This window comes from Astyanax mexicanus, chromosome 18, assembly GCF_023375975.1.
Source record: "Astyanax mexicanus isolate ESR-SI-001 chromosome 18, AstMex3_surface, whole genome shotgun sequence".
Lineage (NCBI taxonomy): Eukaryota > Metazoa > Chordata > Actinopteri > Characiformes > Acestrorhamphidae > Astyanax > Astyanax mexicanus.
Window position 1 is genome coordinate 14,003,421 of NC_064425.1, and position 26,268 is coordinate 14,029,688.

Genomic DNA, 26,268 nt, shown 5'->3' on the forward strand with positions numbered 1-26,268 from the left:
TCTTTGCTTTATGCTGCATCTCTCCCACGCTGCTCCTTTACCCACAGTGCCCTGCGGACCTGAGCCCCAAACCCCCTGGGCTGCAGTTACGCCCGCGGCGTCCCATCTGCATCATGGAACACACACACACACAGTTAGTGAGGATCCCATAATTTATTATTGGTTAGTAAACATATAATAACGAATCAATAATGCGATTAGCAGTCCAAGACCTATTTACCTTCAAATGTTATTAAGGGCCAAACCAATTTCACCCCATGGCGCTACCACTGACCTCTACTCCTCTGTTTTGTGTGTGCAGGTCTAGGGGTAGGGTGTCCTGATTTTTGTTAGGCTGGAGTAGTAGGTTAGGAAAAGTGTTGGGGCTATATGGTCCTTCAAACAGAGATTTTTCAGAGGAACACTCCAAACAGAGGATTATGAGAATCACTGGCAAGATGGTTTCTTATAATTACAAAACAATACCATTGCCACAATATTACCATTATTTAATGTGTAGTTTTTATGTTTTATGGCCATTATCTTTATAACAAGCATAAAGAATAGATAACATAGCTAGACTAGATAACTAGCTTTCCAATTCCACTTTAAATAGTGCAACAGACAGCTGAGCCTGCAGCATTTAAGGTGGAATGGTAAAATAAAATAAAATAACAATTAATAAAAGCTCATTTCAGCTCCCCATCACAGGATTAAGGAATGGGAAATAATAATTGAATGCAGCACCACCTGCCTTCTTTCTGAAGACATACAGATATATATCTGTATTGGTATCGGGTGCCGAAAGAGGAAAGGTTACACTCCAAAACTAGGGGTAGGGGGTACAAATGAGATGAAATATTGTTAAGTCACAGTATAAATATTGTAAAGACCAAGACAAGTCCAGCTACAAAATGTTTAAGAAAAGTCAGAGTAGAAATACTAATAAATTCAATTATGAATGCAATTAACTACAATACAGGTCCTTACAATAGTGTTATGTCCCCACGGGTCGGTAGAGGGCGCGAGTGTATCAGTACTGAGGGTGTCCGGCTGACCGGCCCCCAGGCGGGGGGTCTGCGGCTGGCCGGCCGGGTGTGGCGCCCTGTCCCTCCGCTGGAGGGCGCTGTGGGCGGCCTGGCTCAGGATGGCGGCGGCTGGTTGCGAGTCGCCGCGGTGTATGGAGGATTCTTCGGACAGCGAGCCGGAGCACCGCGGGTCCCCGCACAAGCTCATCCGGAAGGTGTCCACCTCGGGGCAGATCCGCAGTAAGGTGGGTGTCGCGGGGCCGGGGGGTGAGGGAGAGCCGGGCAGTGCGGCTCAGAGTCTGTGTAACGGACCGGCGCTCCAACGCTGCTCCGCGGGCCTTAGAACAGCCTCGGTGTTTCCTGAGCGCTGAGGGCGTTGCAGACAAAGCTTGGCCCGTCAGTGATAGAGACGGCCCCGGGCACAGATAACGGTTCTGCGGAGGTAGCATTAGCAGCACTGCGGCGCTGTATTTTACACCGATAAAAACTATGAAGAATTCTTCTGTTTTAATACTGTAAGTCATGTGTTTTTAAATACCGATACGTAAAATATAGTGTTAAACACACATGATTGCGGTTTCAATATAATATTTACAAACTTCTCTCTTTGACTGGTCGTTCCACCTTAATTGTTACATAGCAGCACTTACATTCGGCTATTCAGCGGCAGCATTTTTAAGGTGGAATGACCAGTTCGACCAAGAAGATAATTCATTCATAATGTTAAAAATCAAACGTGAACTACCAGCAGTATCATGTACTTTCACATTTAATTTAACGCTTTTAGATTATTTTTATTATACATATGATACAGATCTAACATCAGCCTTGACTCATATATAAATCTGCATTAAACATGCCTATTAAACACCTGTAACTCTAATGTTTTGAATATGTTTTATAGTAGCACATTTAGCTTTGAGGACAGATCTGGACACTCTTGGTATTCTCTTAGTGTCTTCATAAGGTAGAGTTTTCTTAGCTTATTGAAGGAGTTACTGGAGGTGCTGAATGAATACATGAAGTCACACTTATATAATGCCTTTCTACTATCACGTTTTTAAACACAACCATCCACACACTGGTGACAAGCGGCAGCAACCGTCTCAACCGGAAACAACCGTCCATCTGGAGAACTACACTACGTTGGGTACTGCAGTATTTTACCCAATCCATATCTGGGCGCACAGTCGTACATACATTTACAAACACACACAAACTTACATACATATCACACACATACATAGTATTAAATTTGGGTAGATTTTATGATATCCAATTTACCTGATCTCCATGACAAGACTTGAACCCAAGACCCCAGTGCTGGGGCACTGAAGGCAAACGTACTAGCCACTAAGCCACCCACTAAGTCACCATGCTGCCTAACAGTTTTTTTTTCTGAACAATAGTTGCTGCTTTTGCCAAACATCTAAAAATACTATCACACTGCAAATGAATCAATCCGAAGTGACTGTATTTTGAGTTTAGATTGGGCCGGACCTGACCCATAAACTGCCATTAAGAGCCCAAGCCTGATTTAAACCAGATATTGTTTAATAAAAAGAGTGTTTAAACTGAGCTTTTAAACCACAATTCAGCTTTTTATCATCACAGTGTGATGTGTTACTTTGCTATATGGTAATTATCATGTCATAACATATCATGTATAAATTTAAAAAATAGTATAAAAAAATGTAGGCCTGTGTTACAGACTGTTTTCCTGAGCCCGACCCAACAGAGCCCAAGGAAAGTGGTAGAAAATCTTGGCCCGACCTAAGATCTGTTTGGACATTGGCTCTGGCTCGGGCTGATAGTATAGACTCTACTGTACTGACCGCAAATATAGTATCCCAATAAAAAGAAATGTGCATCTTTACAGACGTGCGTTATATATCCACATTTCTCCACCTGAATATCTGAATTTAGTTCATGGCATTACAAAACATGGCCATAAAACTGTGCAGCTTGAATGTAAAAAGAAAAGCAAAAATCTTACATCCTTAAACGCACACAGCATGGTATCTATTGCCTGAATCTTGGTTTGTGGGGTCTTTACCTCTGCTGTAAAGTTCAAAAGTCCAGATCAAACAAGGTAGGTGTAAAAGCTTAATCAGTTGTCACTTATGGTATGGAAACACATGCTGGTTTGTTACATTAAGTAGTTAAATTTAAATACACACTATTTGTTCAGTACATGGTTCATGACTGGAATTGGCTCTTTTATTAAGGTATTGACAAGAATTGGTCTAGTATTTCATTCGTAAGTATTTAATAATAATACTAATAGTTTGTGTGTGTGTGTGTGTGTTTTCATAGTGATGCTATTTTAAACCTGCAGGCTGCTACTAGTCTGCTAGAGCATACTGTAACTACGGTCCACACACACTCACTCACTCACTCACTCATACACACAGGTGTGCTCACCCACACATGCTCACTCACACACATACACACCGGCATGCAGCATCATCACAGCGTTGAAACATCATTGTGTATCACCAGCACCACACACACATCTTCAGCAGCCTCATCACACACAGGAAGCTTGACCTAGACTACTTGTTTGTGTACACACACACACACACACACACACACACACACACACTGAGTTGGGCATGTGTGTTAAACGTGCTGCTTAGGCAGATGCACTGCGCTCAACCACACGAGTGAGAAAGAGTGTGTGTGTGCGTGCATGTGCACACACAAGTAGTCTAGGTCAAGCTTCCTGTGTGTGATCAGGCTGGTGAAGGTGTGTGTGTGTACAAGTGTGTGTGTGTTTGTAAAACCACACATGCATACTTAGACACACACACTCTGTCTGAGAAGTGCCGCATTTACTGTCAGCGGAAACCTGTGTGTGTGTGTGTGTGTGTGTGTGTGTGAGTGAGATGGACGGATTAAGTTGAGAAGAACTTCAGAGCATCACATGGAGACGTTCAGTGAGCAGGTTTGTAGAAACATGCGCAAGTGCATATAGGAAACCTTTTTCTCATTTTATATATATATATATATATATATATATATATATATATATATATATTCACCTGCTAATTTTGACAAAAAAGTTTTTTGGTGTTTGGGTGAAAATTGGATCAATAATTGTTCTTGAGCTTTTTTGGTTTGTCTTCTGGGATACTAATAGTGTTTAGTGAATAGTTGTAAATTGTAGGATTAAGGTTTAATTGTTGCACGGTTTTGGATGAAGTGTTTAATAAAAACCATGAATTACACCAATTATTAATTATTACAACATTTATGATCTTTGGTATTGTCAAACTGTATGACCAGGTATTACACCAGGTATAATATTGTATTAGCATACCTTGTGACCATTTATTGAATTTGTAATTTGTTATTACTACATTCATAAGCTATGATTATAGTGCAATGTATGCAGTTATTGCACCATTTATTAGTTATCACTGTGTTAATAAGCTGTTGCATTAGTGCTTTGTATGACAGTTATTAAACAGCTTGTTAGTTTTTACTGTGTTTAGAAATTGTGGTATTAGTGTAATGTGTGTGTGTGTGCAGACGGTGCTGAAGGAAGGGCAGCTGATGAAGCAGACAAACTCGTTCCAGCGCTGGAAGCGACGGTACTTTAAGCTGCGCGGGAGAACACTGTACTATGCCCAGACTGCCAAGGTCAGTACCGTCTAACAGAGGCGTGCTAAAGCTCCACCAACTCTGCCCTTTATCAACCAAAATGCCCTTTTGAATTTTTTTTTATATATTTTTTTATTTTATTATTATTAAGATTTTACTGAGGCCGGTTTGAAATTATCTTTTGAAAACCTGAGCGATTAAAAACGAGTGAAAACAGAATGCCCTGAAATCAGCACACACCCGACCTCTCTCTTCCTCTGTCACGTGCAATTTACCATCCGTACCATCTTCATCAGTACAGTTTACCATCTGTACAGTCTACCAGTGCAATTTTCCATCCATGCCATCTACCATCAGTGCAATTTACTTTCCATGCTGTCTACCATCAACCATCAGTGCAATTTACCATCCGTACCGTCTACCATCAGTGCAATTTACCACTCGTACCATCAATCATTAGTACAGTTTACCATCTGTACCATCTACAATTAGTTCAGTTTACCACTCGTACCATCAATCATCAGTACAGTTTACCATCAGTACCATCCACCATCAGCACAGTTTACCATCAGCACAATTTACCATCAGCACAGTTTACCATCAGCACAGTTTACCAGCAGCACAGTTTACTATCAGCACAGTTTACTATCAGCACAGTTTACCATCAGCACAGTTTACCATCAGCACAGTTTACCATCAGTACCATTTACCTTCGGTACACTTTACCATTCGTTTACCATGCCAGCTCTAGTTAATAGATTTCTTTTGAATGAAATGTGTTGATTGATTGGTGTTAAGATCAATCATCAATCATGATTAATGGTAAGAGATAATGTTTATAGATTGTTTTTGAGGGAATCTTATTGAGACAATTGATTACATTAAATTACTGTGATTAGTCAGCACTTACCCAGTAGGAAATCATTAGTATTAATTAGTTATTGATGTTTCTTTGATTTTTCTAGTCGATCATCTTTGATGAAGTGGATCTAACAGACGCCAGTGTAGCAGAGTCCAGTACAAAGAACGTCAACAACAGCTTTACTGTGAGTAACACACACACACACACACACATACAGTGTATGAATATTAGTTATATACAGGCATTTAGTTTGATTTGTTTTTGATTGTTTAAGTAAGTAGATCACCATGACCAGATCCACAGAGCTTTCTGATCCTTTAGAAAGAAAGGTGTAAGTGCAGCTGACTCTGGAAAACGATTTTAAAAGATCTGTTCAAAATCAGCTGTTCCACTGTACACTAAATTACTCCTAAATAGCTCTGCCCACAGTTAATATCGAGCATATTGAGTTTGAGGAGACTTTAAAACTCTTCATGCCTACACTGCAGATGAAGCATCACACAGCTGAGAGAATTCTGCATGGAGGGGTAGGAAACCTTGTCTACCAGTTTATGTCAGAGATGTTACATAGTTATAAGTGATTTATTTATATAGAGATTATTTAGTTATTTCAGCCACAGTGGGAAACCTTGGGTATTAGGGCATAGTTTGTACATTGTTATTTATTAGATTCTACAGCTTGTGTTTAAAAAAATATTTTTTGAGATTATTTGTTTAGTTGTGTAATCTCCATCTCTCAGAACTCTTCAATGAAACCCAGATTTCCATATGATTAAATATGTTTAAAAAGACAAAAACACACACACACATTGTCATACATATACTCACACACACAATCTTTCACACAAACTTACACAAACTCTCACACACACACACACACACACACACACACACACAGTCATAAGATCATACCCTGTGTGTGTTATATAAGATGTTGGAACTGCTGAAACCTGACTTCTCTGTTTTTCTCTCAACTATTTAACCCCCCTCCCTTCTAACTGTGTGTGTGTGTGTGTGTGTGTGTGTGTGTGTGTGTGTGTGTGTGTGTGCGCGCGTGCGTAAGGAAGGGAGAGAGCGAGAGAGAGAGAGTGAGAGTGTGTGTGTTTGAAGTTTATTTATAGCTGACATTTGGACTGATTTAGTTTTAATAGCAGGGTGGAGGATTCTCTGTGTGTATCCGGGTATCCGGTCTTGCCGGCAGCTGTGTGTGTGTGTGTCTGTGTGTGTCTGTGTGTGTCTGTGAGTGTGTGTGTGTGTGTGTGTGTGTGTGTGTGTGTGTGTGTGTGTATTTGTGTGTGTTTCATTTTAAGAAATCCACAAGGGTGATCGTACACCCTGTCCCAGCAGAAAGAGAGTCTGCAGTGAAAACATCCCTGTAAATTGTGAACAGATTATATTTTGTGTAATGATTACTATTTATTTATTTATATTTAGCTAATGATGTTAATAATTACATCACTGATATATTTTTATATCAGCACAATCAGAAGTGCAGAACAACGTAATGTTTGTATATCATATATCATAATATTCTTATAAGTTTATTATGTGATGTTACTGTCTATTATGTGCGTATGGTGTAATAAATAAAATGTACGATCAAGATTAAGTTAAATTAGTAATTTAAGTGAATAAAAAGATCTTTAGAATACAAAAATAATTAATGCAACCTTTAGAATATATATAATTGATCAGATCTTCCTCTGAGCTTTTAAATGATACAGTTCAGATTCTAAGTTTATAATCACGTTTAGAGCATCAAACTTTAGCTTTTATATAAAAGGCTTCAAATATTAAATATTCAGACTGTGGATATGACTTTAATCATTTAGCTGACTTTAATATTTCCCTTTATTTCCCATTTCTCTTAGCAAAAAGAGACTTTAAATTAATGGTGAGGTTAGGGTGATATGCCTTGTTAAAAAAAAATTACAGCTATTTAAACATTTTTATATTCCAGTTACAGTGTCTGAAAAGTTTTATTCTTAATGACATAATATGGTTTTAAAATAATAATAATGATATGGCTTATTACAATAATTCTTCCAATCAAAGATAGGATAACGGTGGATACTGAACAAAGCTGATCTGTAAGCTGTAGAGCTGCACTCTACCCACACCATGTTTATCAGATTCTGACTCCAGCACTGCCCTCTGAGCCCCTCTAACCTTTACCCTCTGAAAATTACACACCATTACTCACTACTTCATTCAAAATAAGTCTCTATCACTGTATTTCTCACTCTCCTCTCGCTCTCTCTCACTTTCTTTTCTCTATATACTTCTTTCTCTGTATTTGTTTTTCTCACTCTCCTCTCTCTTTCTCTCTCTCACTTTAATTTCCCTCTCTGTATTTCTCTCTCATTCTCTGTTTTTCACTCTGTCAATTCCACTCTCTTTCTCTCTTTCACCCTCACTTTCCTCTCTCTCTTTCTCTCTCTATATCTCTCTCTGTCTCTCTTTCTCTCTCCCTCCTTCCCTCTCTCTCTCTCCCTCCTTCCCTCCCCCTCTCCCTCTCTCTCTCTGCAGGGGGAGGGGTTTTGCTTTCCTTTAAACAGGAAGTTGATTTGCGTCATTTTGCTGGAAAAGGGAGGAGAGAAAGATTAGCTGTGGGTAACGGAACGCCGAGAGAAACAGAAGGAAGGAGAGATAGAGGATAAGGCAGAGAGAGATAGATAGATACATATATAGATAGGTCAATACATACATTGAGAGAGAGAGAGAGAGAGAGAAAGAGAGAAAGAGAAGTTAATAGTTAAGAGAGACAGGAGAGAAAGTTTGTGGAACAGCAGCAGAGTCGACCAACACAACTAAAAGTAAGAGAAAAATTTAGAAGAATGTAAGTGTGTTGTGTGTGTGAGAGTGTTGTGTGTTGTGTGTGTGTGAGTGTTGTGTGTGACAATCTTGTGAGTGTGTCTTTTATAACCCTCACTTTAAATTCCTAAAGATTTACTATCTGCTATACTGTATTTAGTTCTAAACTTTGTACTATTCAGTATTCACTACTGATTTATTCACACACTGAATTATTCCATAAACACTGTGAATTATTCTGTTTCTAATATGTTATTTGTTACCCACAGTCAATTATATTGCATTTATTATGTGTTATTTAGTATTCACTATGAATTTTTCAGTAGCTTGTAGATATTATTCAGTGTTTAGAAGACTGTTTCCAGTGTGTTTTATTTAGTATTCATTATAAGTGTGTATTATGGATTTACTGAGGTATTTTGTTCTGTAAGGTTAGTATTTGAAAATACCTTTTTACAGGTTTTGAAAAAAAAAAAAAATCCCAGAAAGTTTTTGAAAAGTCATAGAAATTTGGTATACTAATCTTTGTGCTTCAATTTGAAGAATGAAGAAAATCTATTTTGGGCTAACAAATTCATCAGCTCAGAGGTAATTCAGTAATTTAGCTCTACACAATGGAGCTCTCAGGATCTGACACACATAAAGCTTGCATTTCAACATTTTATCTGATTCATTTTAGACCTATTATAATCAATTTTGATTGTAGTTTTTGTTGATTTTTGTTTTTATTGTTTATGTCTGAACTAATGTGTTCAAAATCCTTTGGTCATGAAAATTTGCCTTTGCATGAAGAGGTTATTGGTTAAAAATGTGTATGAACCCTGTAGCTTAGTTTTGAGCTCTGATCTTGAGGTGTGTGCATGGTGTGTGCATGGTGTGTGCATGGTGTGTGCATGGTGTGTGCATGGTGTGTGCATGGTGTGTGCATGGTGTGTGTATAGTGTGTGTGCTGTAAGTGTGATTGATTGTTTAACAGTAAATATGGGGCATGTGTGGGAGGAGCTGGGTGAATGTGGGAGGAGCTTATATGATCAGGAAGCTGATCTGAAAAGGTTTGATGGTTTATTAGCAGCATGATGTTCATGTGATCACACGCAGTGTTTCACCCTGAGGAGAACACTTGGGTTCCCCTGATCTCCAGCGTCATCTGCTCTTCTCAAAGCTCCATTACCCAACATTACCTCACATTACCGTACACTATGTCCAGCCAGCAGCACTGAGGAGAGATGGCACAACATTAATATATATCATATACACTGCACTCACTACCACACACCACTGTACTTACTGCCACAGATCAACTGCACTCCCTACCACACACCACTGCACTCACTACTACACACCACTTTACTCACTGCCATTTGTGAACTGAATAGGATTTAGCAAGAGAGCAGGGTTAGCATGTAACCACAAGGTTAATCCAGGGTGATGACGTTTGTGTGTGTATATAAATGTGTGTTTAAATGTGAGTGTGTGTGTATATAAATGTGTATAAATATGTGTATCTTTATAAATGTGTGTACTGGGTGTCTGTATAAATGTGTGTGTGTGTTTATAGTGTGTGTGTGTGTGTGTATCATGGGGTAGACGTCAGCTTCCTTTTCCTCAGCTGTTCACAAAAGCCCCTCTGTTCCCACATGGATAAAAATAACTCCTGCTTTCCTTTGCCAGAGAAAACACACACACACACAGTACACACACACACACACGCATACAGTTCCAACATGACAGGCTGGACCATGGAGCCAAGTGGTCCAGCGCTCCAGCTCTCACACACAGGTCCAGCAGAGAGCAGTGGAGGTGAATCAGCAGGTGTTTGTGCTGCATGTCTTATGGAATTAAATGATCTGAATATGAAAATGATCTCTGTTCTCTCTTTCTCCTTCTCTCTCCTTCTCACTCTCTCTCTCTCTCTCTCTGTGTATGTAGATTATCACTCCGTGTCGGCGGCTGATCCTCTGTGCTGAAAACAGGAAGGAGATGGAGGAGTGGATGGCGGCGCTGAAGAGCGTCCAGAACAGAGAACACTTTGAGGTGTGTGGGTGGAGCTAAACTGCTGTAGGCTGAATGATGGAGGGATAGATTGTATGTAAATTTGTCTGTTTTTCTGACAGCATATTGTTGTGCTAAGTGTGTGTTTACTGATGTGTTTGTATGTGTGTGTGTGTGTGTGTGTGTGTGTGTGTGTGTAGTCCACACAGTACAGTATGGATCATTTCTCTGGGCTCCATAACTGGTACGCCTGTTCTCACGCCCGGCCCACCTACTGCAACGTCTGCAGAGAAGCTCTGAGCGGAGTCACCTCACACGGCCTTTCCTGCGAAGGTAGGGGGTGTGTGTAACTGTCTGTGGGGGTGTGTGTAACAGTGTGTGTGTGTGATGTATATGTATAACTATATGTATAATGTGTGTGTGTGTGTAACAGTGTTTACATACACAAATGTGTGTGTGTTACAGTGTGTGAATATAACTGTGTGTATATACATCAGTGTGGTGTGTGTGTGTGTGTAAATAAATGCATATGTGTTTGTGTAACAGTGTGAGTATAGTGTGTATATAACAGTGTGTGGATAATGTTAGTGTAGTGTTTGTATAACAGTTTTTGTGTGTGTGTTGTGTTGCAGTGTGTAAGTTCAAAGCCCATAAGCGTTGTGCAGTCAGAGCCACTAATAACTGTAAGTGGACGACTTTGGCCTCCATCGGGAAGGACATCATCGAGGACGAGGAGGGGGTGAGTTTATCACGCTCTAATCGTTACTTTAATAATAGTATTATAAAACTAATTTTACCAATAAATACAAATTGTGATAATAGCTGCATTCTGTGTGAAATCAGACTATTTGTATTTGCTTTGTTGTTTACTGTGAAGCTTTATGGGTATATTTTTATAATTGATTATTATTGCAGTTTGATTATTGTAGATTTTATTTTTATTAAAGTTATTTTATGTGATGTATTATTTCACACAGAATCAGTGGCTTGGTAAAGTACTGTTGTTTACAAAATATAAAAAAACACTCATTTACATGATTTACATCTCTTTCTCTCTTTTTTTTCTTCACCTCTCTCTCTCTATATCTCTCTCTTTATGTCTCTCTCTGTATATCTCTCTTTTCTCTCTCTCTCTTTCTCTCTGTAGATCTTTATGCCCCATCAGTGGCTGGAGGGAAATCTGCCGGTCAGTGCTAAGTGTACAGTGTGTGATAAGACGTGTGGCAGTGTGCTGAGACTGCAGGACTGGCGCTGTCTCTGGTGTAAAGCCATGGTGAGTGTGTGTGTTTGTGCTGCATCACTCACTGTATTGGATTTTGAATATTTGCTGGAATAAATGTGTTTGTGTGTTCAGGTGCATGCAGCGTGTAAGGATCAGCTGTCAACTAAGTGTCCTCTGGGTCAGTGTAAAGTCAGTGTGATCCCGCCCACTGCCCTCAACAGCATCGACTCTGACGGTAAGAGACCGATCACAATCCTCCATCAACATTACAACAACCTTCTCCACCAATCACAATCCTTAATCACCATTCCAACAACCTTCTCCACTAATCACAATCCTCAATCACCGTTACAACAACCTTCTCCACCAATCACAATCCTTAATCACCATTACAACAGCCTTCTCCACTAATCACAATCCTCATTCAACATTAAAACAACCTTCTCCACTAATCACAATCCTCATCACCATTACAACAACCTTTTTCACCAATCACAATCCTCCATCACCATTACAACAACCTTCTCCACTAATCACAATCCTCCATCACCATTACAACAACCTTCACCACTAATCACAATCCTTAATCACCATTACAACAACCTTCTTCACCAATCACAATCCTCCATCACCATTACATGAGCCTTCTCCACTAATCACAATCCTCAATCACCATTACAACAACCTTCTCCACCAATCACAATCCTCAATCACCATTACAACAACCTTCTCCACCAATTGCAATCCTCCATCACCATTACAACAACCTTCTCCACTAATCACAATCCTCCATCACCATTACAACAACCTTCTCCACCAATCACAATCCTCCATCACCATTACAACAACCTTCTTCACCAATCACAATCGTCAGTCACCATTACAACAACCTTCTTCACCAATCACAATCCTCCATCACCATTACAACAGCCTTCTCCACTAATCACAATCCTCCATCACCATTACAACAACCTTCTCCGCCAATCACAATCCTCCATCACCATTGCAACAGCCTTCTCCACTAATCACAATCCTCCATCACCATTACAACAACCATCTCCACTAATCACAATCCTCCATTACAACAGCCTTCTCCACTAATCACAATCCTCCATTACCATTACAACAGTCTTCTTCACTAATCACAATCCTCAATCACCATTACAACAACCTTCTTTACCAATCACAGTCCTGCATTTGTGTGTGTGTGTGTGTGTGTGTCTAGGTTTCTGGAAGGCGACGTGTCCCCCGTCCTGCACTAGTCCTCTGCTGGTGTTTGTGAACAGTAAGAGTGGAGATAATCAGGGAGTGAAGTTTCTGCGCAGGTTTAAGCAGCTGCTGAATCCAGCTCAGGTGTTTGACCTGATGAATGGAGGACCTCACCTGGGGTCAGTGATGATGGCTCACTCTCTCTCTATACATACACACACGTGTGTATGTATGTATATATATATATATATATATATATATATATATATATATATATATATATATATATATATATATATGGGAGTCTAGTATTATTTATGGTTATCTGGTTTGGTAAATTAGTGCTTAATGTTAAATCAGCTGGTGAAGGAATTGAACATGTATGTTCAGTACAACAGCAATAAAACTGTAATCCACACTGTTATTGTTTAACAATATTGATTTAAATCACAGTTCACATGAGAAACATGCATCAACATGTTGGCACTAAATGATTAATTATTAATTGGTGTGTGTGTGTGTGTGTGTTTGTAGTTTGCGTCTTTTTCAGAAGTTTGACACATTCAGGATTTTGGTGTGTGGAGGAGACGGCAGTGTGGGCTGGGTTCTCTCAGAGATAGACACTCTAACACTGCACAAACAGGTGAACACACACGTATATTACATTACCATTACTCAAAAGCACAACAACCACTGTGTAGTAGTGAGTTGCTGATGTTCTGCTGCCCTCTGCTGGTTGCTGAACAGTGATGTAATCTCTGTCTCTTTTGTGTGTGTGTGTGTGTGTGTGTTTTGTGTGTGTTTCTACAGTGTCAGTTGGGGGTGTTGCCATTAGGAACAGGAAATGACCTGGCACGGGTGCTGGGGTGGGGCGCGGCGTGTGATGACGACACACAGCTCCCCCAAATCCTGGAGAAACTGGAGAGAGCCAGCACCAAGATGCTGGACAGGTCAGTGGGTGTGTGTGGATGTGTGTGGGTGTGGATTGGTGGGTGGGTGTGCGTGCGACAGTAGCAGTTATACATGTGTGATTGTATGTGTTTACAGATGGAGCATCATGGTTTATGAGACCAAGTTTCCACGGCAGCACTCCAGCTCCACGGTAACCGAGGACTGCAGCGAAGACTCAGAGGTGATGACTAACACACTCTGCTCTCTGATCAGATATAGCTCTGTCCATTCGATAGTCTGTCCTCTCCTGTATTTGGTTGGACGTGCATAAATCAGGCTGTTTATCTGCTCTGTTCTGATTCCCTATCAGGTGCAGCACATTCTGACTTATGAGGACTCGGTTGCTGCTCATCTGTCTAAAATCCTCACCTCCGACCAGCACTCTGTCGTCATCTCCTCTGCCAAGTACGTACGCACCAGGGTGTGTGTGTGTTTGTGTGTCCTAAGTGAAATGGACAAATCTGCCATATTAGCCATTTTCCTTTAGCAAGCAAGACCATTAGCAAGGTCCTTGCTGTCAATGGGGTTTAAAACATAGACAAAAGTGCTCCCAGCATTGCTGCAGAGATTGAAGAAGTGGGAGGTCAGCCTGCAGTGTTCAGACCATATGCCACACACTGCATCAACTCTGTATGCATGTTACTGTCATAGAAGGCAGCCTCTTCTGAAGATGACGCACAAAAAAACACACAAACATGATGGTCCAGGGCTGTGTATCACTTGTTGCAGTGGTTTTGATATTGTGTTGAGTTATTTTGAGGGAACAGTAAATTTACACTGTTATACTGTAGCTGTAAACTAATTGCTTTACACTGTGTGTGTCCTGCAGAGTTCTATGTGAGACAGTAAAGGACTTTGTAGCGAAAGTGGGTCGAGCGTACGAGAAAAACACTGAAAACTTAGAAGAGTCTGAGACGATGGCCAAAAAGGTGAGTTCTGATATGCTGGTTTTGTGTTTTGTGATTGGCTATAAGATTAGTGATGTGTTGTGTGATTGGTTAATGGATTAGTGATGAGTTGTGTGATTGGCTGTTGGATTAGTGATGAGTTGTGTGATTGGCTGATGGTTTAGTGATGTGTTCTGTGATTGGCTGCAGTGTGGAGTGTTAAAGGAGAAGCTGGACTCGTTATTGAAGACGCTGAATGAGGAGGCTCAGGCCAGCAGCGTGATTACAGCACCGCCACCCACCATCGCAGAGGAGCAAGAGGATGGAGAGCCGGTTTTACAGGCCCCGCCCACTCGCCAACTCACTGCTCCGCCCACCGCCGCTACCTGCTCACCCCGCCCGACCGCCGCCATCTTTAAACCCAGAGAGCAGCTGATGCTCCGAGCAAACAGCCTGAAAAAAGCCATCAGACAGATCATAGAGCACACAGAGAGAGGTACACACACACACACACATTATATACACACACACTATACCCACTATACACACACAGCCTGAAAAAAGCCATCAGACAGATCTGAGAGGTACACACACCACATACACACACACTATACACACATTGTTCTTACATTACACACTATAAACTCACACACACACACCCAGACTGTACACATACACACATACTCACAGTCATCACACTGACAGGTACAGTCACACTGATTCTCTCTCTCTGCAGCGGTAGACGAGCAGAATGCTCAGACTGAGGAAGTGTTTGCAGCCCTGGCTCCTGAGGAGGAAGATGAAGATGATGAAGAGGATAAAGTGTCTCTCAGATCGTCCTACAGTGCCAGAGCTCGTCACCTACGGAGAGGTACTGACATACCACAATCCCTAATTCATAATTCAATATCCCAACCCTCAATCCTTAATTCATAACTCAATATCCCAAACTCCTAATCCTTAATTCATAGCTCAATACCCCAAACTCCTAATCCTTAATTCATAACTTAATAGCCCAAACATCTAATTCTTAATTCATAAATCAGTACCCCAAACCCCTAATTCATAACTCAATCCCACAGTCCCCTAATCCCTGTTTTATAAGTCAATATCCCAAACCCTTAATCCCTAATTCATAACTCAGTACCTAATTCATAACGCAATACCTCCATAATCCTTAATACATACCTCAATACTTCAACCCCCTAATTCATAACTCAGTACCCCTAACCCCTAATCCTTAATTCATAACTAAGTACCCCAAACCCGTAATTGCTCATTTATAACTTAATTCCTTGTTCATTCCTAGTTCCTAGTTCAATATCCCAAACCCTTAATCCCTAATTCATAACTTAATACCTCAACTCCCTAATTCATAACATAATATCAACCCCCTAATTCATAACTCAAAACCCATAATCACTAATTCATAACTCAATACCTCAAACCCTAATTCCTTCATTCATAACTCTATACCCCAAACCTTGAATACTTAATTCATAAATCAGTACTATAAATCCCTACTACTTTATTCATAACTCAGTTCCCCAAACCCCTAATCCCTAATTCATAACTCAATATTCCAACCCCCAATCCCTAATTCATAACTCAATACCCCAGCCCTCCAATCCCTAATCCTTATTCATAACCCATTCTTTGAACTTCACCCTGAACTGCAAATACAAGCTTGAAACCCTGTACCTTACCCCTCTCCCCGCCTCTCTCCCTCTCTCTCTCCCTCCCTCTTTCTCTGTCTCTTAGTATCTAAAGGCCCCTGTGAGAAGTTAATCAGTAAAGGAAGCTTGTCACGGGGGAGCTCTGTATCACTTCCTGCTCAGACAGGAAGCAGGGAGAACATGCTGAGTGCCAAAATTTTCTACCCGAGTAAGAACACAAAAAGAACCACTAAATAACCGCACATTAATCTTAGAACCAAAAGAGAACAGTTCACATGTATTATCTTATACATATTATCTTATATCTTATGAGGTCACCCAAAAGCAGTGTGCAAGACTGGCAGAGGAGGGCATGCCATGATTTCTAAACATTAGTATTGTTGTTTCTAAATTAATATGAACATGTTCATTTTGCATTATTTAAGATCTGAAAGCACTGTATCTTTTTATTTTATTTTACACCATTTCTCAATTTATGCAAATAAACACTCTAAATGACAATATTTTTATTAGGAATATAGAATAAAATAAAAGTGTTTTTTTACTTAGACATATACTTGGCAATAGTACATTTTAAAATGGTCTCTTATTTCTTTCCAAAGCTGTAAATACATATGTGTGTGTGTGCAGGTCTAAAGGCTGGAATAACTGGTTCTCTGTCCAGTAGTTCAGTGATCAGTCGGTTGCTGGTGAACGCTGATCCATTCAATTGTGACCTGGAGAACTTGTGAGTTTGTGCTTTTATGTGTGTCAGTATGTGATTTTATTTAAACATATGGTTCTCTTTCTTTATCATCCCTCCATCATCCTCTTTTACACTGTACTCCTCTTTTTCTGCAGTGACTGCTACACTGAGAAGTGTGTTATGAATAATTACTTTGGAATCGGACTGGACGCCAAAATCTCTCTGGACTTCAACAACAAGCGAGACGAGCACCCGGAGAAATGCAGGTGTGACAACCTTAACAAACAAATACCCATTATACACACTACCCACAAACACACACACACACACACATACCCATTATATACACTATACACAAACACACACACACTATACACTAGGGGTGTCACGATTCTCTAAATCCTCGATTCGATTTTCTTTCCGATTTTAGGGTCACGATTGGATTCTCGGTTTTCTTTCTTTCTTTTTTTTTTTTTTTACTTTTCCTCTTTACGATTTTCTTTATTTATTTTATTATTGTTATATATATATATATATATATGTATATCTATATATACATATATATATATATGTATATATATATACATATATACATATATATATATATACATATATATATATATATATATATATATATATATAATAAAATATCAGAGTATATAAAAAAACAGAGTATATTAAACTCTTGCTACCATAACTTTACCCGGAAACTGTGATTTAGGCTTTACAAATAAAGTACTTCTTACTGGAAACATTCTCTAATATTGTGCTTCTTTTGTCTTTTTACCTTTAAATATACACATAAGAGCAGCACGGTTTGACAGGGTAGCACAACTCGACAGACCACCTGATGACTCAGCTCGCCGTGTGGGCGTATCCGTGACGTTTTTTTTTTTATTCAAATGAAGCAACAGGTGTAGTTAATCATAAGTTTAAGATTTTTAATCAACCTCACTGTGATCTATAGTTCTATATATCTGTTTTCAGCTTCTCCACGGTTGAAAGGCAGCTGTTCTGTGTGTGAGAGGCTCGCGTGTGTGTGTGTGTGTGTGTGTGTGTGTGTGTGTCTCTCTCACACACAGCAAAACACAACAAAAGCTTAGCGGAAGGCTTGAGACCATGTCATAATTTTCGATCGATTTCGATAAAATATCGAAATTGTGACACCCCTACTATACACACTGTACACTCTACTGTACAAACACCCCAGTCAGACATGTTGGTGATGCCGAATAATTGAACACTGTAAGGATTACTGAATAACGCTTATGATGTGTGTGATTTAGGAGCCGCACTAAGAACATGATGTGGTATGGAGTTCTCGGAACAAAAGAGCTGCTACACAGAACCTATAAGAACCTGGAGCAGAGAGTTCTGCTGGAGGTGTGTACCTGTGTGTGTGTGAATGACAGATATTTGTTAATTTGTTATTAAATACACATGCATTTTTATGCATTTTGTAAGAGGATTCTTTTTTGTGTGTGGTGCAGTGTGATGGCCGGCCGATTCCTCTCCCAAGTCTGCAGGGCATTGCTGTGCTGAACATTCCAAGTTACGCTGGTGGAACCAATTTTTGGGGTGGAACCAAAGAGGATGACGTAAGAACTAAACTGATCCCAACTCCCTACTCTGAACATACCATTATCTTACCTTATCCCTGGTCAGACCTTACCCCTTTCAGAGCTTACCCTGAACAGGTCTTACCCCAGCAGAACCATACCCCCAGAGAAACGTATCCCTGTCAGATCCAACAGTATTGGTTCATAGGTGTGTGTGTGTTTTTGTGTGTGTTTTACAGACGTTCACGGCTCCATCTTTTGATGACAAGATCTTGGAGGTGGTGGCGGTGTTCGGCAGCATGCAAATGGCTGTATCTCGAGTCATCAACCTGCAGCACCATCGCATAGCTCAGGTACCACATCCACACATTTTTTTACACATAGACTCCCTGACTTTCCTTTTATAGACAGTAATGAATTTGTTAATAATGTTAAATTACTGTTTGTGTGTTTGTGAAGTGTCGCACAGTTAAGATCACCATCCTAGGGGATGAGGGTGTACCTGTGCAGGTGGACGGAGAGGCGTGGATTCAGCCACCCGGATACATCAGGATCATCCACAAGAACCGCACACAGACACTCACCAGAGACAGGGTACACACACACACACACACACACACACACACACACACATATATATATATATATATATATATATATATATATATATATATATATATATAATTTTTAAGTAAACAGTAAGATTTTGTGTGTTTTGTGTAGGCGTTTGAGAACACACTAAAGTCATGGGAAGATAAGCAGAGGTGTGATTTTCCGCGGCCCGTGTCCCAGCACTCCGTGCAGCCAGAGACCGTCTCTGAGGAGGAAATGGCTCAGATCAGCCTGTTTGGCCAGTCAGCAGGAGCACTGATACACAGGTACACACACTCACATACATTCACAGATCAGTCAGCCAATCTGAGTGCGTGGCTGGAATGAACTGTTGTATAATGAGTTATTCACAGTGATTGTGTGTGTGCGCAGTATTAGGGAGATTGCACAGACTCACCCCAGTGTGGAACAGGAGTTGGCACATGCAGTGAACGCCAGCTCTAAAGCTATGGACATGGTGTACGCAAACTCCAAAAACAACACGGTCAGTTCACTGAGTATACACACTCAACAGCAGCCAGGGGATGTTGGGTCCCCTTCTTATCATATTATTACATATTGTATATTATATATATTATTAAATTAATCTGACATAAGCTCTTATTATGTGTGTGTTTGTTTGTAGGGTCTGACCTGTAGTGTGGTGGTTCAGATGGTCAGTAATGTGAAAGCTCTACACAGTGAAACTGAACTACTGCTAGCAGGAAAGATGTGCCTGGTAAGTAAACAGTACTGGTTTAGCCCCACCCATTCAGCATATAGCATTTTAGCTCCACCCATTCAGTTTTTGCTGCCATGCCCCTGTATGTACGGTGTGAGACTGTTGGCGCTGAAATGTGTTCATAGTAGTAAAGATACAGCACAGTATGAGTTGATTGTGTTTAACATACCTGTTCTTAGTATGCCTAACGATTGTGTGTGTGTGTATGTGTTGTGTGTGCAGCAGTTGGACCCGCCGCAGCGTGAGCAGTTAGATGGAGCGTTATCTCCTGTAGCTCTGCAGCTGCGTGGACTGGCAGAGATCAGCTGGCTCAGTGCAGTCATCGATCCAGCCGACGACGAGGTACACACACCTGTAATTGTTACTTTACATTAATAATTATATAATGTAATTTGTACACGATGTAAAAAAAATTACGTATTGTAGTATTATGCATGCTTTTAAAAACGTTTTCCATTGTGTGTCTGTGCGTGTGCATGCAGGAACATGTGATGGATTTCTCGAAGCGGAGCCGCAGTGCTAAGTTCCGCCTGGTTCCCAAATTTAAGAGGGACAAAAACAACAAGAACAAAGAGGCGTGTGCCACCCTCAGCCTGCCAGGTACCTCCTCCCTACCCCCTCTGTACCCTCCTCCCTCTTCTCTGTACCCTCTTCCCTCTCCTCTGTACCCTCTTCCCTCTTCCCTGTACCTTCCTCTCTAGCCTCTGTACCCTCCTCCCTCTTCTCTGTACCCTCCTCCCTCTTCTCTGTACCCTCCTCCCTCTCCTCTGTACACTCCTCCCTCTCCTCTGTACACTCCTCCCTCTCCTCTGTACACTCCTCCCTCTTCTCTGTACCCTCCTCTCTAGCATCTGTACCCTCCACCCTCTCCTCTGTACCCTCCTCCCTCTCCTCTGTACCCTCCTCCCTACTCTCTGTACCCTCCTCCCTCTGCTCTGTAGGCTTCTCCCTCTCCTCTGTACCCTCCTCCTTCTCCTCTGTACCCTCCTCCCTCTTTTCTGTAGGCTTCTCCCTCTTCTCTATCCACTGTTACACTTTTATCTCCTTAGTAACTGGATATTTCTATATAATGTTTACGTGTGTGTGTTTCTCCCTCAGTGCATCAGTGGGGTGTAGAGGAGGTGGCAGCATGGCTAGAGCAGCTCTGTCTGTCGGAGTATAAGGAGATTTTTATCGGTCATGACGTGCGTGGGTCCGAGTTACTGCACCTGGAGAGAAGGGATCTTAAGGTAAGGTGTGTGTGTGTGTGTGTGCTTGTTTGTTTAGGTGGAACATCAGAGAAAGAAAGTATTCGCTGCAGCATTTAAGAATTCAGGAAAGTACTGGCGTTGGCATTTAAGATGGAGCAGCTCTAAGCAATTAAAGCAACTGCTGCACCATTTAAAATGGACCAGCCTTAGAGACAAGAAAGTATCTGCTGCAGAATTTAAGAATTCAGGAAAGTACTGGCATTGGTATTTAAGGTGGGCCATCCCTAAGCAAAAAAAAAGTAACTGCTGCACAATTTAAGGTTGAACAGCCTTGATTATAGAAAAGTAATTGTTGAACTATTTAATGTGAGAAAAGGCCTACGGTATAGATCCTGCATTGTTTAAGATGGAATATCTGTTGTGCCATTTAAGGTTGCACAAACTCAGGCACAGGAAACTAACTTTTGCTCGTTTTCTCTTATTCTCTCTCTCTCTCTATCTGTGTGTAGGATTTGGGAGTGACTAAGGTCGGTCACATGAAGCGAATCCTGCAGGGCATTAGAGACCTGAGTCGGAGCAGCACGGCTAGCGAAGCCTAGCATAGCCAGACTTGAACTCATCTGACCAATTAGCTCACAGGGACCATTTTTCCCCAGCCAATCAGCTCACAGGGACCAGCACAGCCCAGCCAATCACCTTGCGGGGACCAGCACAGCCCAGCCAATCAGCTTGCGAGGACCAGCTCAGTAATCTCAGCCAGAGCTTAACCAATCAGCACAGTGCCTTCAGCTCATACACCCATAAGATCACAGCCTTCGGTTACTCTGCCACACCGGCTGTGCGGGGGTCACTGTGTATGTATATGCGTGAGTGTGAGAGTATGTGAAAATGTGTGTGAAAATGTGTGTTTTGGTTCAGTAAACAAAGACACTGTCAGTGTTATCCAAAGGGGTTCAGAGAGCTGAACCAATCTGTCTGTCTGTGATTGGTCAGAGTGAGAGACTTTTACAAAGAGAGACATCTCAGTCTCTCAGCCTTCCACGCTCTCTAGATAATACTTAAACTCACACTCCTAATACACCCCAGCCCCCCCTCCCTCTGTGCGCACACACATATACACACACTCATATATGCGCCATGACAATCGGTCAGTCAGATAAACTGACTAAAGATCAGGTTTACCAGAGTAAAGCCAACATCATCTACTGTGTGTGTGAGTGTAATAGTGTGCGAGTCGGTGCAAGACTGAGTGAGAGTGAGTGGCCTTTTGTTTATGAAGAGCTTCAGTCTGCCTTAGTTACTTCAGAACAATCTCATATCACCCTCAGCGAGTCTGTTAGCATGTGTGTGAGCAGCGTAGTGTGTGAGCAGCGTAGTGTGTGTGTTAGTGAATAGGTGTGTTAGTGATTTGGGTGGATGTTAATTTCCTTCTGAAGAATCCAACTGTAGATCAGCTTCTGCTGATTCCTGGTTTTAGATGGTGAAAATTGGTCATCCAGTCGAGAACATGTAGGTAAGGTATCTGGTTTACCAGCTCTAGGCCAGTATGCTGGTCGTGCTGGTTGACCAGCTTAGATGTTGTCCAGCACAGTTTATGTTTTTGCTGGAGTTAAAGGCTTTAGCTGACCATGCTGTTGTTTTTCAGTGGAGAGTGTGTACATGTCAGTGTTTGGATGTGTGTTCAGAGTCTTAAACAGACACAGACTCTGCTCAGGTCAACAGGCAGAAAGTTCATATTTGTAATATTAGTCTCAAAGTTTGACTATGTCAGATAAGTCTTAGCTACAATCTGTTCTAAAAGATATATATATATATATATATATATATGTAAATGTCATATATAAACTATATAAACTAGGGCTGCTTAAGAAACTTGAAAGAAAAACTGACATTTTAACACTATTTTTTGCTATATATATTGCAATACTAAAGTGAAATGCATCACTTTTCACCAATCTAATATACCATACAATTTCTCCAGTTCCTACCAATTGCACATTGCAACATTGCAATGCTGATGGATGCTGAAAGGTTATCTTGTGTAGCTCTAATATGAATCACCTCATCACAGCAGTCTTAATCAAACACAGAGAATCAGGACTAGTGCTGAAGTCAGGAATAGATGGTGGGTTAAAATCAGGGATTTGTCCAGTTAAGATGGCTCAGATTTAGATTTAAGGCTGGGAATACACTGTGATATTTACAATGGGTATGTTCAGCTCCAGCTCAAACTGTACGACTAAGTCTCAGGGTTAAAGTTCACTATACGGCGCAACGCCGAACACAACACGCCTGACTCTCGTATCCGGAACTGCAGCGTAAAAAAAAGAAGAGTCAAGTAATCTTTATTTCTGTGATAAGTGTCAACCAATATGCTGTACAATAAGGTAAAATAACACTAACCTAATTTGAAATAACACAAAAACTAAACAGAAAAAAAAAACATTAAAATTGCTAACAATTTTTTAAATGAAAAATCTTGATGACAAGACATAGTAGACCAAGAAAAAACAGACGTCTAACAGTATAATCAGCTCAGGACTCAAATACCAGATTGAATCTTGTTGTATTCCTTTATAAAAAGTGAAAGATTATTTCACAGTTTTGGATCAGTTACAGAACAGGCCTGATCGCCTTTGAATTTCAGCCGAAAGCGAGGAACATCTAAACAAGACTGGTTAGAGGAGGATTAAAACATGATGGATCGAGCGAAGGTGAAGGAGGTCAGAAATGTATCTCAGAGCTAAGTCATTAAGAGCTTAACAAACAAACAAAAAAAAACTAAAATTACACCCTTATTTCACTGGAAGCCAGTGAAGCCAATACAGGGGAGATACTTTCCCTTCTCTGAGTCTCAGTCAGGACCCAGGCAGATGCAGACGTGAGAAAAAGAAGTAGAAGAATCGGGGTAGTGGGTAGATGCTCAAACAAAGGGCTGCCTTGGCAAAATGTGCCATTCTCTGCAGAGTGAAATTCGGCCAAAAATCGTCATAATCTAGAATGAGCATTGATGTATGGCAGGGGTCACCAACATGGTGCCCGCGGGCACCAGGTAGCCCGCAAGGACCTTATGAGTAGCCCGCAGACCTGGTCTAAAAATAGCATTTTTGTTGCTATTCTTTTTTTTTTTTAAATCACAGTTGCATTGGTGTAATTTTAGATTATATTAGATTAATATTAGCTTAGAGATAGCCTATAGTTTATATATTATACAATGTAATGTAATATAATATGTAATATTATATTAAAATATAATATAAAATGTAAACAATTGCAGAGATTTATAAAAATAGTGTTGCATATTGATGTGTCTTCACATAGATGAATGTCATTAATTATTAATAATAACATATAATTAAAGGTAAATTGAGAAAAAAAAGAGTGTGTATCAAACTGGTAGCCCTTCGCATTAATTGGTACCCAAGAAGTAGCTCTCAGGTTCAAAAAGGTTGGTGACCCCTGATGTATGGTATAGTACAGTGTAGGAACACACAGACGCCCTGCACACACCATCTCATCTGATATTTAGCTGAACACATACCAAACCCCTCACACATTCCCCTGTGGAAATCCCTAAATGTATTGAATTCCCACACTGATCTGTAAACATCAGTATTATTACTGAATTAAAGCGAGGTTTGAACTGAAGCTCAGGACTATACAGCTGTTCCACTCAGTTACACTGTACAGCCTGGGCTGCTTCTCACACCCTTATCAACTGCCACTGTGAGTGTGTGAGAGAGTGTGTGTATGAGTGATAGAGAATGTGAGTGTGAGTGTTTGTGAATGTAAGAAAGTGTGTGAGTTAAAAGAGTGTACGTTTGTAAGAGTGTAAGAAAGAGTGTGCATGAGTTAGAAAGAAAGCTTGTATGTGTGTGTGAGTGAGAAAGAGCATGAGTGTGAGTTAGAAAGAAAGAGTGCGAGTGTGTGATAGGTCATATCATTTGGTTGTGGATTCTGCCAGCAGTGTCCGTACTCTCTGCCTGTTAAATATTTATAATAAGTTATAACTGAATTGATGCTGTCTGTGTCTGATCTGTGTTGTGTGTAAATAGGCTGAATCTAGGACTGTAAATACATTGTTAATGTACAGTGAATTGTTCTGGATTAAACAATGCTCTGTGTTTACTCCTCTTTTCCGTTCTTGTCTTCTTTATGTTTTTGTTATATTCACAAGCTTCACATGATCATATTTAATAGTAATATAGGATTTTTCCTGGGACGTAAAAAAATTCTCCCAGGAAGTATCCAGGATTAGCCAGATGGCCAAATAAATAAATATATATATATTTATACAAAGAATACTGTGGTTTTATTTGGATGGTATATTTTGAAAGTTTCACATCAGTAATTAAACTGATCTCTGTGCAGCTGTAGCCTGTAACACACACCGCCAAGACTGAACAATGCTGAGTAAAACAGTGGATTTAGTTACAACATGATTTGTTTTGTTTTATACAATATTTTATACAACATACTTTAAGTGTTAAATAAATGACGATTTATGAATGTAAACACACACAGCCAGTTTTGTACTCACCTCCTCATAGAGTACCAGTCAAATGTTTGGATAGTGTTTTTCATTATTTTAAAATGTATCTCTAATGTAGATTAATAGTAAACTCATCCAAACTATGAAGAAAAACATATGCACTAATCAGGTCATGTTGATTATTTATCAGTGTTGTTAACAGATGATCATTAATCTAAAGTAGTTTAGTCTCTGGAATTCTCGCTCAGCTCGTCTGGAGGAGCTATTTCATCACTTTGCTTCTGTTTCTCCAGTTTTATTGCTTTAACCCTCCTGTTATGTTCATTTGTCAGGAACAGCAATGGTGTTCTGGGGTTAATATGACCCGGTGGATGTTTAATTATACAAAGATGTCTAAAACACTAAAAAATCCTAACAAGCAGTGTAATTTTTTTACTAACTCCATTACTAAATATTCTATAAATATTTAGTGCAATGGTGTTCAAACATTTTAATCTTTTACTACTTTATTACTTTTAAAAGACCAACATATAAAACAATAGTTTTATATAACATTAAAACGTAACATTGCCATGTTGTTTTAGTTTTTGTTTTTGCAGGGGTTAGTTGAAATATGTGAGATTTACCATTTTCAGATTATATGTTGATTACACTAATTAAGGCAAGCAGAAGAAGTTTCATACTGAAAAAATACCTTTAACTATTTTTCCTAGATCTTCAAACTTTAAAACGGGACAAACTGACCCGGAAGATAACAGGAGGGTTAAATTCATTACAAACGTA

At 40.2% G+C, this 26,268-nt stretch overlaps 1 protein-coding gene across 5 annotated transcripts; it reads left to right on the forward strand.

Moving 5' to 3' along the window:
- The first annotated feature begins 1,088 nt into the window (after positions 1 to 1,088).
- On the forward strand, positions 1,089 to 25,121 carry LOC103047536 (diacylglycerol kinase delta). 5 transcript variants are annotated; one of them, XM_022670215.2, is made up of 31 exons: positions 1,089 to 1,252; positions 4,542 to 4,652; positions 5,579 to 5,659; positions 10,219 to 10,323; positions 10,482 to 10,614; positions 10,914 to 11,020; positions 11,429 to 11,554; positions 11,636 to 11,738; positions 12,729 to 12,891; positions 13,247 to 13,355; positions 13,523 to 13,662; positions 13,760 to 13,844; positions 13,974 to 14,068; positions 14,493 to 14,592; positions 14,761 to 15,046; positions 15,287 to 15,421; positions 16,312 to 16,434; positions 16,857 to 16,953; positions 17,067 to 17,177; positions 18,198 to 18,294; positions 18,402 to 18,509; positions 18,710 to 18,823; positions 18,930 to 19,064; positions 19,194 to 19,348; positions 19,455 to 19,566; positions 19,708 to 19,800; positions 20,026 to 20,145; positions 20,286 to 20,403; positions 20,902 to 21,032; positions 21,503 to 24,016; positions 24,469 to 25,121. In XM_022670215.2, exons 1-30 carry the CDS (start codon positions 1,127 to 1,129, stop codon positions 21,590 to 21,592), a joined length of 3,609 nt encoding a protein of 1,202 aa, XP_022525936.2. In that variant the 5' UTR covers positions 1,089 to 1,126; the 3' UTR covers positions 21,593 to 24,016; positions 24,469 to 25,121. The 5 variants fall into 5 exon arrangements, with proteins under 5 accessions (XP_022525936.2, XP_022525944.2, XP_022525941.1 ...); XM_022670220.2 differs by lacking the exon at positions 1,089 to 1,252 and adding an exon at positions 3,731 to 3,954; XM_022670223.2 differs by lacking the exon at positions 16,312 to 16,434.
- The last annotated feature ends 1,147 nt before the right edge of the window (positions 25,122 to 26,268 follow it).

Coding starts and splice junctions, on each gene's coding strand:
- LOC103047536 (XM_022670215.2), top strand. CDS start 1,127: ATGGCGGCGGCTGGTTGCGAGTCGCCGCGGTGTATGGAGGATTCTTCG. Junction 19,349..19,454: donor GCAGGAGCACTGATACACAG/GTACACACACTC, acceptor GTGTGTGCGCAG/TATTAGGGAGATTGCACAGA. Junction 19,801..20,025: donor TAGCAGGAAAGATGTGCCTG/GTAAGTAAACAG, acceptor TTGTGTGTGCAG/CAGTTGGACCCGCCGCAGCG.